At 42.5% G+C, this 16,388-nt stretch overlaps 1 protein-coding gene across 2 annotated transcripts in view; it reads right to left on the bottom strand.

Moving 5' to 3' along the window:
* Window positions 1-16,388, bottom strand: part of WIPF3 (WAS/WASL interacting protein family member 3) — a 90,089-nt gene that overhangs the window by 55,214 nt on the left and 18,487 nt on the right. For both annotated transcript variants that reach the window (XR_006889795.1, XM_046669938.1), the window contains exon 2: window positions 10,586-10,741. Coding sequence is in view for 1 of the 2 variants with exons in the window: in XM_046669938.1 (XP_046525894.1) it covers window positions 10,586-10,684 (99 nt within the window). In the remaining variant the exon portion in view is untranslated. The remainder of the gene's footprint in view (window positions 1-10,585; window positions 10,742-16,388) is intronic.

Genomic DNA, 16,388 nt, shown 5'->3' with positions numbered 1-16,388 from the left:
TCGACGCATATTTGCCGAATGCCTACTACATGCCCAGCCCTGCTCGGGTGTCGGGGATGCACTGTGAGTAAAACAGACAAAACCCACTCCCTTCATGGAGCTTCCACGCTAGGGGCAGTGTATCCTAGGAAGCAGCCACCATTACTCTCATTTACAGATGAGGAAATTGCGGCTCAGATTACTAAGTAATTGCTTGACATCACCTAGCTGGTAAATGGCACAGCAGGGATGCAGTTTCCAATCTGTGTGGCTCTAAAGCCCACGTTTTTGTTTTCGTTTTTTAACACACCACACTGCATCATTCCACGCTCCCTACTGAAACGGACAGCTTGGCACAGCGAGTGCCGAGCGCATGATGTAGGACACAAACCTGCTTTTACACCTTTGTGTTTTAAATACTGTATGTGGCACATGTGGAATCCTGCCTTCACCAGCTGGAAAACACATTCAAACTTCTCCATTGTGAACAGATCTTATTAAAATGGAAATCTATAGCTACCATGTACAAAATGGGTACACTGTGTTGCTTTCCCTGAGTTTTTAAATGTCTTTATGTAAAGCAAAGGCACAAGGTCTGTTCTCTTTGAAAACAATAACAAATTGGAATGGGGAAGGTTGTGCCAAAGGACATTTTATGGTTTATAAAATAACAAGTGAGTGTTAACTTTTGCTATCCCTAAATTTGCTACTTCTGATATAAGTGCATTTGCTTTATAAAATATTCTTAGTAAAATGTGAGTGTGTTGATGGTGTTCTGACAGGACATAACATAGAATGTGTTCTGGCTATCCAAGCTTAAGCAGGTGGAGGATGCAAAGACGTGGCTGGTTAGCTCACAATGGGTTCGCCTTGTGAATTACATCATCTTCACGGTAACTCATTAGTTCAGGAAGTAATGCTAGATACTGAGTGCCTCCTGTGTGCCTAGTGCTGACCTGGGCACAGACTCCCTGTCTGGGAGTCCCTCACTAACTGCTCCCTGGCCCAAAGATCCTTTCATCCCTTGACTCATCTGTTCAGGAGAGAGCTCAAAGCATTAACAAGAGACATCCAGTGCCGGATGCTCAGAGAAGCAAGCTTAGGACGATGAAAGGTGACTAAGTCAGAGGACAGGAGGGCCCTTCAAAGATGAGACTCCAAGGATCCCACGTGTAGGAGATACATAACAAAGAAGCAATGCAAGGTACGAAGTTCTGGTCTGGGAATAACCAATTGTTCTCTCAGCACTTCCATGACTGACAGTGATCCGCAACAAGCCCAGCCTTCTCTGGACTCAGGTTCTAAACTCTTCAGAGGCAGAGACTGCTTAATTCTGTGCAGCAAAAGCTCAGTCAACTTGCATGATGGCTTCTGTCCCCACCGTGTGCCCAGCATCGCTAACAGCAGAGACCCTGTTTTTCCGAGCCCATCAACAGCCCAGCTGTAAACTAAAGACAAGACAAAACTGAGCTCCTCCGCATTGTATCTGCTTCTTTAATGCTGATTCTCTGCTGTGAAACCATGGGTTTTATTCAGAGGGTAACCTGCAAAATGTGTTTCTATTAAAAGGAGAAAAAACCCAACAAACCAGTGGGAGGAAATGATGGAATCATAAAGAAAAAAAGAAAAGGAAAGGAAAAAAAAAAAAAGAGCAATCTTAGGAGGAGCTTGGAGATACAGGAAGAAATCTGGGAGCTGTGTCCTAGGTGAGGGAAGGGGAAACCATTCACTTCCTGGCTTGTAGATTCAAGGGGTAGGGGCAATCCTTGAGAAGGTCTGTGTCAAAGGGCAGCTGGTTCAGTGGTACAGAGCGCGGACTCTGGCGCCATTCTGCCATCGTTCAAACCACGGCTCTGCCGCTTACTAGCTCTGTGATCCACGTAAGGCACTTCCCCCTCTGTGCCTCAGTAAACTGATCCATAAAATGAGAATAACAGTACCTACCTCAAAGGGTTACTGTGAAGATTAACTCAATACTGTGCTAAGCACTTGGAACAATGCATACAATAAGCACTACATAAGTGTTCGATGATATAGCCATCAGTACCACTCATTCCACCTGTACACACATATGGAAGCAATAGAGCACACAGCAGTTAGGCTCTCAGAGAGCCTGGGGAGGAATCCAGCCTCCACCACTTCTGGCTGTGTGACACTCGGCACCTCAGTAATCTCTCTGTGCCTCAGTTTCTTCATCTGTAAAATGGCACTATCAGTGCCCCCACCTCATTGGATTGTTGTAAATCTCAATTTAGATAATCCACGTTAAGTGCTTACCGCAGTACCTGGTACACAATTCAGTAGACGCCTGCTATCATTATTGTACATTATTATTATATGATCCAGTTCAGCCAGTTGGTAAATGATCATTCATTCCTTTTTTTTTAAAACCTTTTTTTCTCATTATAAAAGTAATACATGCTCTGTGTAGATATTTGAGAAAATACAGAATCACACAAAAGAGCAAACCGAAATCACCCCTCCAGCCCCTGGATAACCAGTGACGTTATATATGGTCTATCTCCTTACAGTCTTTATCTGAGAGCGCAGGAGTGACACGCACACACAGTTTTCCTCTGTTTTATAGAGGTGGGACCACACCACCTACACGCAGCCCACTTTTTTCCCTTCACGTTGCCTTTTCATTAAACATTCTAGGAAACATGACTTTGGCAGCTGCCAACACCCCACTGCAGAGATGTGCTTGTGCTCTGAGGGTCTGGGCCCCCGCCCCTCTTGCTTGCAGCATTCTCTACCTGGCCAGGGCTGGACATCTAATTGCCAGCAGCAATCTGACCTTGTCATTTTTCTTCTTTTATGGCAAGAAAGGGAAGAGCCGTTTGGGAGAAGGAGGACAGGGCCCCAAAGATCCCAGGCTCCAAAGCACGGTGGCCCTCCTAAGTACAACAGTGTGCATATGAAAAGACAGCCCTGCTGTGGGGGAACGGTTCCCTGCCAGTTTTCTAGGAATCCTTAGTTCCACTGTAATTGTAAGAGATTTCAAAGGCAAAGAGCCAGCAGGTTCGGTGCACAATAAAGCTCTGGTTAGTAATCATTGCTACAGAGACGGCTGTGGCTTTCGAGGATGGCCCCTTGGCCTCCTACCGCATGGCACCTTTCTGCCACATCCTTCTGCCACATCCTTCAGCTCAGATACTGCGTGAGAGTGGCTTACGCTCCTGGGCTCCTATGAAATTTGATAAAGGCCTTTAACAAGCGCCTACAGGCTTTTCTTGCCAAGTCCCAGGCATTATTAGCACGTAATCGCTGCCTCCAGCACCACTGCAAGCCCTTTCCTTTTTGTTCCTGCCACCCCTCCCACCTCACAGCTGTGAAAAGAGAAACATATTTAAATCCCATCCTGAATGGCCCTTTGGAAGTATGAGTGGCAGACCCTGCCACACCTCGCTCTTCGTACAGACCAAGTAGGTAGGCTGCAAAGACGGCCTCGTTCTTTCCCTGAGCAGTAAGTTCTTTCCCTGAAGCAGTGTTACTGCTCACGGGTGCAAACCGGCAAAGGAGAGAGGGAGAAGCAAGCTTTTAAGATTTCTTGAAGACAAGGGTGTAGTGTTGCAAACTGTTAAGCAGAGACCAAATGTCAATTTAACACTTTCCTAATAGCTTGGCCTAATGCAAAAGCCTTCTCCTTGTCCCAGTAGCCACTGTCAACGCTGGGTAAATGTCCCCAATCCTTCATTAGGGACACTAATCAAAGCACCAGAGTGTCAGGAGAATCTAAGTGACTGACAGTGTTTAAGATTTTTTAAGCCTCTCATTATTCCAAATGCACCAGTAAACATGCAAATTACCTTTTGCAGAATATAGGGTAATATGCAATTCTACTAAGCCCCCTTCCACCTAGCGCCTCCAACTCCTGCATTTATTTTTCAACCACGGCAAACACAAAACTCCAAAAAAGGCTCTCAGGGGATTTCAGATACCACTCCGTTTTCTTTCACAGATTGACATGCTTTTCTATCCCACATGAGCTCCTGCATCCTAGAGATGGTGAGAAAATCTCCCTATAGAAGCCACAGCTGGTATTTCCTGACACCGAGTCTACGTTGCCCATGAATCCTGCAACCTTGGACTGCAAGGAGAAAGATTATCTCACTGATTCCCAGCTGTAAATAAAGACTCTGGCAAACGGTAATGAGGGGACAGAACAGCGAGGGGTCACCATATGCTTCTCATCGCCGTTTCCCTTCAGCATTTTGTTAAACATGACCCCCTGAACAGGCAAGCAGAAATATACAGCACTGCAGTGTCTTCCTACTTAAGAGTTTTGCTTTTCATGGTAAATAAATCATTATTAGGCCAGTTTCCCCTTTGTATTTAAATGATAAAAATACGGCCTCCCTAGAAGAACCAGTTTCCTCCTTAGGGTGTTTAAACTTGAACGGCAACATTAAAAAATAATGCTACTAAAATTTACAAATCTACTTTTTAAATAAACACACATGCTGTGGACATGACCCTATGGTCAGGCTTTGCCTGGGCAACCCGACTCCAAAGAATTTATCAGCTGGCTAGAGACACATGTATTTGCTTTCTCTTGTATAGGTAGTGTTGTGGGATCGTGGCAAGAAAACAGAGATCACAGGCCCTCAAGGTGTTTATTCTCTCATCTTGGACATTACCAAGGGGTCAAAGTAGACTTGAAAACAAATGTTCAGTAAAATTCTGCTGCATTTCGAAAATCAAATCCATTGTATTTTCTTCAGTTTTTTTAAGTTACATCCTGTAACCAAAGCAACAATAATAGGTGGACGAATGCACCATGGGGGCAATTTTGACAGTGGTAAGGGATAAGACAAAGGAGTAGAGCTCAAAAGATAGAGGGATTTGGAGGCTGGCCCGGCTGCCCAGTGGTTAAGTTCTGCACACTCCACTTCAGAGGCCTGGGTTTGGTACCTGCATGCAGACCTACACCACTTGCCAGTGGCCATGCTGCGGTGGTGACCCACACGCAAAATAAGGGAAGACTGGGAACAGATGTTAGTTTAAGTTGAATCTTCCTCAGCAAAAAAAAAGAGAGAAAAAAAGAGACAGAGGGATGGTGACAAGAACAGAAGGGAAACAAGATGGAGAGGGCTGTATGCTTTCCGTTAGAGCCTGCTCCAAAATGTCAGCAAGCCCCAGCTGCCCTTCTCTCTGTTCTCCTACCATGTTCTTAGAAAAAAGAAAAGATAGGAGATGAGGATGGGATGGGTAGGAAGAGGAAAAGTGAGAGGTAGGAGGGAGAAAACAAAAAACTTTCAGCCCTGGTCTAATCTGCAGATCTTCCAGAGCTAAGCTGAAGTCTGACAGAACACTTTTCATTACAGAGGATCAGACATCACCTAAAATGCTCCCTCCTTGCAAAGATTACATATAATAAATCCTGACACGCTGGTCTATGAGCATAGATATTTAAAGTCCTCGACACTGCTTACAAAGAGGTTTAACTCCATTACTTATCCCTATTTACACAGATATTTATTTATCCACCCATCCATCCATCCATTCACTGCCTCTTGTAAGCCAGGCACTAGGGACACAAAAGACCACAAAACATAAAATGTGGACCCCAGTCAAAGAAAAACAAAATTAAAAACTGATAACTGCTACGTAGGAGGGGTTTAAAGTGTGTTATAAAAGCCAGCATGGGATATGAGGAAATGAGGCCCTGAGGAAGTGACAGCTGAGCTGAGATGAGCAGAAAGAGCTTTCCAGGCAGAAGGAACAGTTATGGTTAAGTACTAATGCGGGGGGCACGGGGGGAGAGGCGCAGTATGAGGTCTGAGAGGCAGTCAGGGTCAGATCACACAGGTAGGTTGGGCTACAGTTAAGAGGTGATGGGGAGTCCTTGAAAGGTGACGCAGAGAAGGGACATGATCTGATGCAAGCGTACTGTTGGGGCTCAGGGCAGGCTGCCCCAAAATATGCCACTTTGGCATATTGATTATTTTGAATTAAAGCCACTTGAGAAACAGCCAGTGCAAAAAAGAGCACTCCGACCTTCCTCTCTCTGTCCCCCTAAAAGGAGGAAATAAATCTCCTATCTGAAAGCTACCTCCCCACCCCATGCACCAGAAGGTAGAGACATCCTTATTGCTAGAGATTGGGAATTCAAGGCCAAGAAGGCTGTGTAAATAAATTCTGCTTAGATGCTTCACTAATGAGACACCCAAAGCCTAAGTTTCTTTGTCTTGTCAATTTCTCACAAATTCATTGTTTCTCTGTCTAAAAAGTACAAAAGCTGCTTGCTTTGGTCATTTCTTCAGGTCCCATTTCTATGAGAACTCTGTATGTACAAATTAAATTTTTTTTCTCCTGTTAATATGTCTTGTGTCAATTTAGTTATTAGACTAGCCAAAAGAACTCAACAGGGCTAGGGGGAAATTTCCCCCTCCCTGACAAGACCAAGATCATTGGCTGCTGCTAATGAAAGGAAGGCTGAATGAAGTCAGCTATCTTGTAGGACAGGCGTAGGCAAAGACTCTCTGTAAAGGGCCAGACAGTAAACATCTCAGGCATTGTGGGCCAAAAGGCAAAATCATGGATGTTATGTAAGTACTATAAAACAAAAGAGAAAACAAATTTTCACCCAATTTTTATTGATGAAATTCAAAATACAATACTAATAATTGAGTATAACTTTAAAAATACAGGATAACTAGCGAGAAGAATGGAATTCTTTTTTGGGGCAATAACAAGTTGTTTAATTGGTGTTCTGCCACTATAGCACAAAAGCAGCCATAGACAATACGTAAGTGAATGAGCATGGCCACAGTTCAGTAAAACTTGATTTACAGACTGAAATTTGAATTTCATATAATTTTCATGTGTCACAAAATATTATTTTTCTTTTGATTTTTTTCAAGCGTTTGAAAATGTAAAAGCCATTCTTAGCTCGTGCACTATACAAAAACTGGACCGTGGGCTCTGCTCTAGTTTGCCAGTCTCTGTTGTAGAAGGTCCCATGTGCTGGATGTGTGCCAGTGCTTGCCCAGAGGACATTCACTTTTGGCAGGTTGATGCTGGGTGAAGCTACGTATTTCTTGCTGCATCACAGTAAAAGCCTTGTGATATGAGGTCATTCTATTACAGGTGACACTAAGTTTGATCCATTTTAAAGGTACATTTTCTCCTCTGCAATTAGAAGTAATCTCTGGGTGCTACTTGGGATCCTGTGGCCATCCTGTTCCTCAAAAACCTTTCACTAAGTGTTTTAGCTTTTATGGATGATCTTGGCCTGAGTCAATCATTACACTGGAAGTTACAAAATAATTTTGATAGGAGTTTTAATGGCTGCCTCGTATACCATTTTGTGGACTGCATAATCATTTATTTATTGAATCTCCTGGTATTAAAAACTTAGTTTCTTTTCTTTTTTGGTTGCTATTACAAATAATGCTTTCACTAATATCCTACAGCTAAATATTTCTGTACATCTATGATTAGTTACTTAAAGAAAATTACTTGATGTGAAACTGAGTCGTAGAGTATATCCATTTTTTAAAGGGTTATGATCTATATCAACAAACTGTGTTTTAGGGAATTATACCAACTTTTGCTCCCATTAAGAGTTATAAGAGCCTAGTTCCTAACACTCTAGCCAACATTTAAAAAGTACCATCACCAAATTGATAGATGAAAATGTTTTTTCATTATTTTCATTTGTGTTTATGCAATTGTAGTGAGGTTGAAACATTTGTATTTCTTCCACCTGGTCATATCCTCTGCCCATTTTTCTATTCATCCTTTCCATACTGATATGCAAGAGCTCTTTATACATTAAGGATGTTAATTCTTTGCCTTTAATATGGATTGTAAATATTTTTCTCAGATTGCAGAAAAATGTGTTCTAAAAAATATTAAAATTTACATGGCTATTTTCCTCCTAAATTGATCTGTTCCTCCACGAGATAGATGCAAAAAAAAAAAAAAAAAATTAGGAATGCAAAAAATTAACGAAGTGTAGAATTATTTTTGTTTGTTTGTAGAATTATTTTGTTTGTTTGTAGAATTATTTTGTTTGTTATAAATTTAAGCATCTTCAAAGAAAAAGCCTTCCCTAATGAAATTTAATATTTTATTATCAGCATTCAAAATTCTCTTCTGATCTTTGTTATTTATTTCATATATAGCTGATTTCATTATGCACAAAATGTGCATTGTTTTTAATCCATCATTCCATATCTACTTTCCATAATCAGCACAGTTATAAATGTAAGTTTTAATTAACACTATGGCATAATGCAATTTTTAATTAACAGCATGATATAATACATTTCATTTAGTTCTCATAAACCATTTAAGATGTAATTTTTCACTAGAATAAATAGCATTGCTGTGCACATTCTTGTATAAATTCTTTTGGGTTCCTTCAGGGTTAAATTCTTTTTTTTTTTTCTTTTTTCCCCCAAAGCCCCCCAGTACATAGTTGTAGATTCCTCTAGTTCTGCTATGCGGGACGCCACCTCAGCATGGCCTGATGAATAGTGATACGTCCACGCCCAGGATCCAAACTGGTGAAACCCTGGGCTGTGGAAGCGGAGCACGTGAACTTAACCACTTAGCCACAGGGCCAGCCCCTAGTCAGTCTCAAAAGTAAAACTCCTCAATTACTAGGGGAAAAGATATCACACATTCAGGTTTATTGTTTTCTGCCAGAGAACACTCCAGAAAGACTCATTCAACACTTATTGAGTCCCAGGTATTTGTGTTTCACCAGCAATATTTAAAAGGGCTTATTTCCTCAAATCCTCAACAATATAGGTTTTGAGAAGTTTATTTATTCTGGCTAAGTTTATGGGTGTATTGTGGTATTTGAAGTTATTCTAAGCTGTACTTCTTCAGTGCTAGCAAGTCTGTGTAAGAGCCATATGATAGTTTCATGTATGTTTCCTTCACTTACAAATTGTTCCTTTCTTTTATTCATCTCCTTTATCCCTCGTGGGGTCAAATTCAGCAGTGGGACTTCAATATTTATTCTTTTTTTTTAAAGGTATGCTTTTTTTTTTTTGGCAAGGAAGACTGACCCTGAGCTAACATCTGTTGCCAATCTTCCTTTTTTTCCCCTCCCCAAAGCCCCCCAGTACCTAGTTGTACATCCCAATTGTAGGTCCTTCTGGTTGTGCTGTGTGGGACACTGCCTCAGCATGGCCTGATGAGCAGTGCTAGTCTGTGCTCAGGAACCAAACCCGTGAACCCCAGGCTGCAGAAGCAGAGGGGGCGTGAACTTAACCACTCAGTCATGGAGCCACCCCCTATTCTTTCTATATATTGGTTAGAGAGCTTTCAGATATAACTCACGTTATGTGCTTTCTTCCACTCTCTTCAAGGGCAAGGGCCAAGTTTCAGGCAGGTCTATGTCCCTGGCACTTCAAATATGGCTGGTGCGCAAAGCTAACATCACAGAGGATGACATCCTAGGCATAGTCTGGCCCTCACCAAGGCCTGTGGCCGGGCGGTGGGGCATCAGGCCCTCTCTTCGTAAGCAATACTCCCCATGGCCCTGTCATCCGTCCATCTGAGGAGAGGGGTGCGCCCCAGGGGAGGATGGCAGGTTAGGCTCTAATCCTGGCTGCTGCCGACTGAGCTCATATGGTCCCTAGGCAGCCCTGCGTCTGCGTGCCGTATCGCCGGTGGCATCCGTATCTTTCATCTTCCACTGAAGACAGGAGCTGTGGTTCCATCTAGACCTCGCTCTCTGAAGTGCGTGGAGGATGAGGATGTGAGAAATGCTCCAGGTTTTCCCCAGAGGAAAGGTTTGCTGTAAGCATTAAGCACTAACATTCTAAAACAGTGTGTGTAGGGGGGTGATTTTACCCCCCAGGAGACATTTGGTGATGACTGGGGACATTTTCGATTGTCACAATTGGGAGTGCTACGGCATCCAGTGAGTACAGACCAAGGATGTTGCCAAACATCCTACAATGCACAAGATAACCCTCCATGACAAAAATTACCTGACCCCAAATGTCAGCGGGGCCAGGGATGAGCACCCCTATTCTAAAGCAAAATAACCACCCTCTGTGCCTCTCCTTCTAAACCCAAACCAAACTATTAAACCAAGAGAGAGTATTCCGTAACACAAACTGCAATAGACTAACGTCAGTCTTATGTAGATAGGGAAATTTCATTTAGAGATTTTCCTATGACACTTCTCTTACTTGGGCCCAGAAACAGGCAATTGAAACCCAAGCTATCATTATCACCATGCAGATTACGCACTGGAACTTGACTTGGCAGCACGCCTCATTGACTGTGCACTTGGGCACGGCCTGTCTTCTCATCTGAGCTTTCCAGTGAGGTGGAAGCGTTGCTTAGAGAGACTCGGGAAGCCTGAATCAAGCAGCAGGAATTGGAAGAAAAATTATGGAGACGTCTGTAGGAGATACTAAGGTAGACGGTGGAAGCTGCCAAGAAACAGGGAGAGAAATACCCAGGCTGGCTGGTTTGGAATCAGACCTTGGAGCCGCTAGGGCCAGCTACCTAAGATGCCACCTGTCATAGCAGAGCTAGGAGATGACTTGTTCTGAACATTTAAAACCTTCTGCTTAAGTGTATTCAAAGCAGCTTATGCGCGACAGTAAACCAGACTGAAAACAGGTCTTACCGGGGGCACTGATGGTGGGGGAGGGGGAGGAGCCCCCAGAGGCGGAGGAGGCGGAGGCAGAGGAGGAGGAGGTGGTGGCGGAGGCGGTGGCACTGGCATATGTCACAGTGTTGGTGTCCCTTGCTTATGAATGGTCCCAAGAGAATGGTTTCTGCTCTGAAACAGAGAAAAGGGAGAGTTTTAAACTCGGATGTCTTTATTCATGCACACGTAATATATGTCATGCAGACATGCATATTACATATATTTCATACTTTCGCTTGTCCATTCATTCTTTCAATAAATACTGTGTGCCCACTGTGAGGCAGGCATTGTGTCAAGTGCTGGAGACTGAAAGAAGTAGCCAGATTTTAGAGAGAATTAGGTGATGAAACAGATAAAATTGAGCTATCTGTGTCTCAATATAGACTACATAAAGAGCAACATCTCATTCCACAATGATTTCTCCAAAAAACTGAATTCTACTCTTTACCATTAAACTTTTAGTTTTATCATTTCTGAAGCAATTTAAAAATATTCTGCTCATACTCCCATTTTCCTAAGCAGAGCAAACACAACGAAACGTAACCTTTTCTGAATGTCACAGGTTCAGCGCTGCTGATGACGTCAATCTTGAGTGAGGCTTACACGGGGCATGAGTCATTTTCCTGCACCTTCTCTACTGTCAACTCTTTTCTTGCTGTTCCTGTATTGTTATTTCTATACAATCATGGTGGGGGGGGGGCATGCCACCTCTCCTCTGCATAGACTTTATATCTGGTACTTGCTGCACAGAGGGCTCTTTGGAACAATTCTGCAAATACAGTTAAGTTTCAAACAGTTACTGCCGTAGGACGTCTAATCTCCAGATAAATGTGTGTGTGTGTGTGTGTGTGGATGTGGACATGTGCTTTAGAAGCCATATCAAAACACACTGCAAAGGCTTATAACCTGTACTAAAAAAAAATCCCAGAGTTTACAAGTTGAGGAAAACCTATACAAGGATCTAAAAATAATTTAAGCAGAAACAGAAATTAGCATCAGACTTAGACAGCAGAGATTTTGCGATCCTTCTGTCTCTTTAGTCACTAGAAGGCCAGGATAAGGTCTGTGTCTCCGTTTCTTTAACTTTAAAATCTGACGGAATTTATATTACTCCATGTTAATATTCTTATCTCCTAGAGGCAAAAAGCAAGTATGTCACACGGTGCTTTATTCTTAATATAGTCCACTGGATTTTGCTTACTTAATATATGCTAGTTGTCTTTACCTTTTTATATAGTGGCTACTATATAACAGGCTGATGACATTAATTTCCATAACAATCTTCTAAGGTCAGTAGTTTATTCCCAATTTTATAGGTAAGGAAAACGACATTCAGAGTTATTAAGCACTCTGCCCAAAGTCACACCTAGCTAGTAACTGGTAGACTGGAGACCGAAACCCAGGCTTCTCAGGCTCCAAAGTCCAGCCTCTTATCAGTGTGATTTTTTTTTTTTTTTACTGTCGTGAAATATACTTAACATAAAACTTATCATTTAACATTTTTAAAGTATACAATTCAGTGGCATTAAGTACATTCACGATGTTGTGCAATCATCACCACTACCCATTTCTAGAAGTTTTTCTTCATCCCAAACAAAAACTGTGTATCCATTAACCAATAACTTCCCATTCCTCTTCCCCTAGCCCCTGGTAATTTCTACTCTCCTTTCTGTCACCGTGAATTTGCTTATTCTAGTACCTCAAATAAACGGAACCACACAGTATTTGTCCTTTTGCATCTGGCTTATTTCACTTAACACAATGTCTTCAAGGTTCCTTCCCGTTGTAGCATGGGTCAGAATTTCATTCCTTATTATTCCATTGTATGTATCCACCCCATTTTGTTTATCCATTCATCTGTTGATGGATACTTGGCTTGCTTCCACCTTTTAGGTATTGTGAATAGTGCTACTGGGAACACTGGTGTACAAACATCTCTTCGAGATTCTGCTTTCAATTCGTTTGGGCATGTACCTATGAGAGCAATTGCTGGATGTATGGCACCAGCCTGTTTTCATCAGGGTTAAGAATCCCCTAAAATTGTATAAGAAGTTTAAACCATATAAAATATATGTATAAGTTCAGTTTTGGGGGTAAAGAGTCCATGATAGTTTTCATATAAGTTCCCAAGAGGGGCCTGAGCTGATCATTGGAGAAGACCATCAAGCCATGGAGAGTTTGGAGTTAATCTATTATAGCTACTACTATTGAACCAATCTAATATAGGAACTAAATAGAATACAGCCAATTCTCATTATTCGTGGTAGCAATGTTCTATAATGTTGCCACGAAACTGATTTAGCAAATACTGAACCTTTGCTCCTAGGAGAAATACAAGGTTAGGTTCCTGTGAACATCTGGTCATGAGATTTTTGTCAACTCATTAATATCTAATCTTGTTTTATGTGTGTTTCTGCTTGACGATACCTTATTTAATGTATACTGTTGATTCATTAACATTGAACTATGGCCAACAGCACTGGAACTCACACCTAAACGAAGCTTACCTAACACACACATCTTCTCCATGAGGCACATGGCAGCCCTCTTGCACTCAAGAACATGAGACAGCACTTCAACATTACACTTGGGGCGGGGGCGTTTAAAACAGCGAAATCACCAATAAGCACAAAAATTTGAAAAACATGGCACTAGATAGAATGTGAAAAGGACACTTGTTTACAGCATGAGAGCTGAAGTGAGAAGGCAGAGTGTTGCCTTGTTCAACCTCAGCTGGGAACCTGTACAACAGGCCACTCAAGTTTTTGCCACTCTGCAAATGATCACAAAAGCGCCTTAGCGAGTAGGTGATTTGCAAACTATGGAACCAGTGAATGATGAAGATTGACTGTGTAACTTTTTGTTTGTTTGCTTTGTTCTTTTTTTTTTGAGGAAGATTAGCCCTGAGCTAACTGCTGCCAATCTTCCTCTTTTTTGCTGAGGGAGGCTGGCCCTGAGCTAACATCTGTGCCAATCCTCCTCCATTTCTTGTATGTGGGACACTGCCACAGCAAGGTTTGATGAGCGGCGTGTAGGTCCACGCCCAGGATCCGAACCCATGAACCCCAGGCCACTGAAGCAGAGCACATGAACTTAACCACTACACCACCAGGCCGGCCCCCCGTATAACTTTTTGAACATCCTATATGTGCTCAGTACTGCATCAGGTACTTTTAATACATCATTTCATTTATTCCTCTCAACAACTCTTATGGTAGAGACTCATGTTTCCATAAAATAGATTGCTAAATTTTGTCCCAGACGTTATGTAGTTTCTGTTAAATTTCAGAAAGAGTATTGGAGCTGAGCTAAAGCCCTGGCCTTTCTGATTCAAAACCTCACTTCTTTGTTTTACTACCTTAGTATAATTCAGGTTGTATTACTTCTCTGCTTCCATTTTGCAAAGATTTAAAAAATATCTGCAAAGACCCTCAAGTAAAAGGGATCTCACAGAGCTAAGTATAATTCTTCCACATGCTCCTCCCTAACCTAAGCATCCTTGCTCCCCATCCAGTTTTATCCATAAAAATCTGAGAATGACCAGGGGCCACCGGCCTTCTGTCTTGTTGAAATCACAGGAATGATCTTTCAAGCTCCAGGATTAAAGGATATTTTTATATGCAGTACTTGACGGTGGTGACGGCTTTTTCTTGACAGATATAATAATTAAGCAATTATCTAGAGAAGTTAAGATCTGACAGCTGAGAATGCAGAGCTCGGGGAAGTCACAGGCTGTACCTATGAGCTCTTTGATGCTTTGTGCTCTCCTGACACATTTAAAAATGTTATTTTGCTCTGCAACCTATTAAAAATTGTTTAGGATTAAAAAGCCAGATTCTCAAAGGCTTTTCTATTTTTTCCCAACTCATGAAATAACTCTGAATAACAGCATGGAAATGCAGGTTAGATATTCAACAGAACTAAGAGGCACTTGTGCATGAGAGCCCAAATGTAGGGGACAGAGCTGGTCCTAGAGAGACCTCTGACCTCTAGGCAGACCTGGGTTCTATTTCTACCTCATTTTCCCTGCTGTGTGACCTTGGTCAAGTCACTTAACCTCAGTGGGTCTTATTTTCTTTACTTGTGAAATAGCTATAATGCTTGATTCTTAGTTTCTTATCTGGATTAAAACAAATCCTTTATATGAAGAACACATGGGTCCTGCCACACAGCAGACGTAATTGGAAGCTGTATTTATCATCATCACACCACCGCCACCTTCACCACCACAAATAATGGTAATAAAAGCTGGAGTAGATAAGTGCCCGGAGAGAGGGTCAGTGTGCTAAGGCACGTCATCATCAATTCAAACACGAGGAGTGGGGGACAAGAAATAAATGTCTGGCAGAAGCTATCGCAGTTTCAACAGGTAAAAACGTGGCTATAGGAGTCTGGTTAGAAGAAGCAGCATGTAAGCAGAGATACAGAAGTGGGAGAATCAAGCGGCCTGGGAGGCTGGTATGGGCTGGATCCCAGAGGGGCTTCAATGCTGCTACACTGTTCTGCAAGTGTCTCCTTCCCGGGGTAGGGGTGCACATGTCTTGTTGCGGCCATCTGCCATCTTTTGGACGCTTTTCCTATGCCCAAGGAATTTCTCACATCATGAGTCCTGCCTCCCCAGCCAGAAGCCAAGAACTCCTTTTCCCAGCATCCCTTGCAGGCAGGGAGCTGACTTGTGTCCATGAACTCAGAGGTGAGGAAATAATGGATGCACAAGTCGTGGAGGGGCCTGGCTAACAGGAGTGACAGCCTGGGTCTGGGGCGGGAGGCCTCCTCTCAGCTCTGGCTGATTGCTATTCAGTGGGAACCCAAGCCTAGTATTGGCCAGATCCTCCCATTTTTTTCCAAAAGCTCCCAAATCCGGATTTCTGTGTGAAACCCAGTTTTGAAATGTGGGTAATTAATTCAAAAAGCATTTTTAAAAACCAGTGGGCCAACAGAACATGTCTGCAGGTTACACAGGACCCACAGACTGTCATAGCACAACCTGCTCACGGGGAGTTACTGGGGCTGGGGCGGGGGCAGAGGACGGATGCCCCCTTGGTGTAGGTGACTCTCCTTCCTCCCACTCTGCTCCTGCTCATTCCTCACCTGATTGGTCTTGTCTGTACTCATTCAGAAACAGATGTGGACTGGGCTTGCCTATCTCATTAACATAAAAAGTTATATATGTATATATACCAACGGGGCTTTGTGAATTATCTCAAAGAGAAATAACTCATGGTAAATGCTTTGACACACTGGTTACTTGTGTCGAAACTTTATACTCACTTTTTTTTCCCCAAGAGTTTGACACATTACAGCTGTTCACAAATAGAAAACGGGCCTATTTTAAAAATATAAGCAAGAAGGATTACTGCTGCTATTTGGCAAAAGCATCTTTGGCTGGTTCTAAAAATACCTTTCAATAGGAACCTGAAAACAAGGGTCTCTGCACTCATAACTTTTTATGCTTTGATGCTGTCCCATTGAGTCTCTTGCTTATTTGGCTCTGGAGTGGGGTGGGGGTAGAGCAGAGATTTCTCACCTCTGAACTAATAAAATAAAGGTGCATGAGCCCCAGGAGGCAACCATTTCTCACATTATGGTCCCGGTAGGGTCCTGCCACCTGACAGATCAGTCATTTGTTTATCAAAGGTGCCCTGCAGCCAGGAAATCACAAACCACAAGCCGATGAGCATTCAAGGCACACATAAAAATGTTCTCAAAAAACACGTGGTAAAGTTGCCAAAACTACAAGGAAAATAATAAAGGGATTTTTTTTAAAAAAAACCTTCTC

Source organism: Equus quagga, chromosome 8 (genome assembly GCF_021613505.1).
Source record: "Equus quagga isolate Etosha38 chromosome 8, UCLA_HA_Equagga_1.0, whole genome shotgun sequence".
NCBI classification, from domain to species: domain Eukaryota; kingdom Metazoa; phylum Chordata; class Mammalia; order Perissodactyla; family Equidae; genus Equus; species Equus quagga.
Note: the sequence above shows the minus strand (reverse complement) of the source record. Positions and strands in the feature narration are given on the sequence as shown.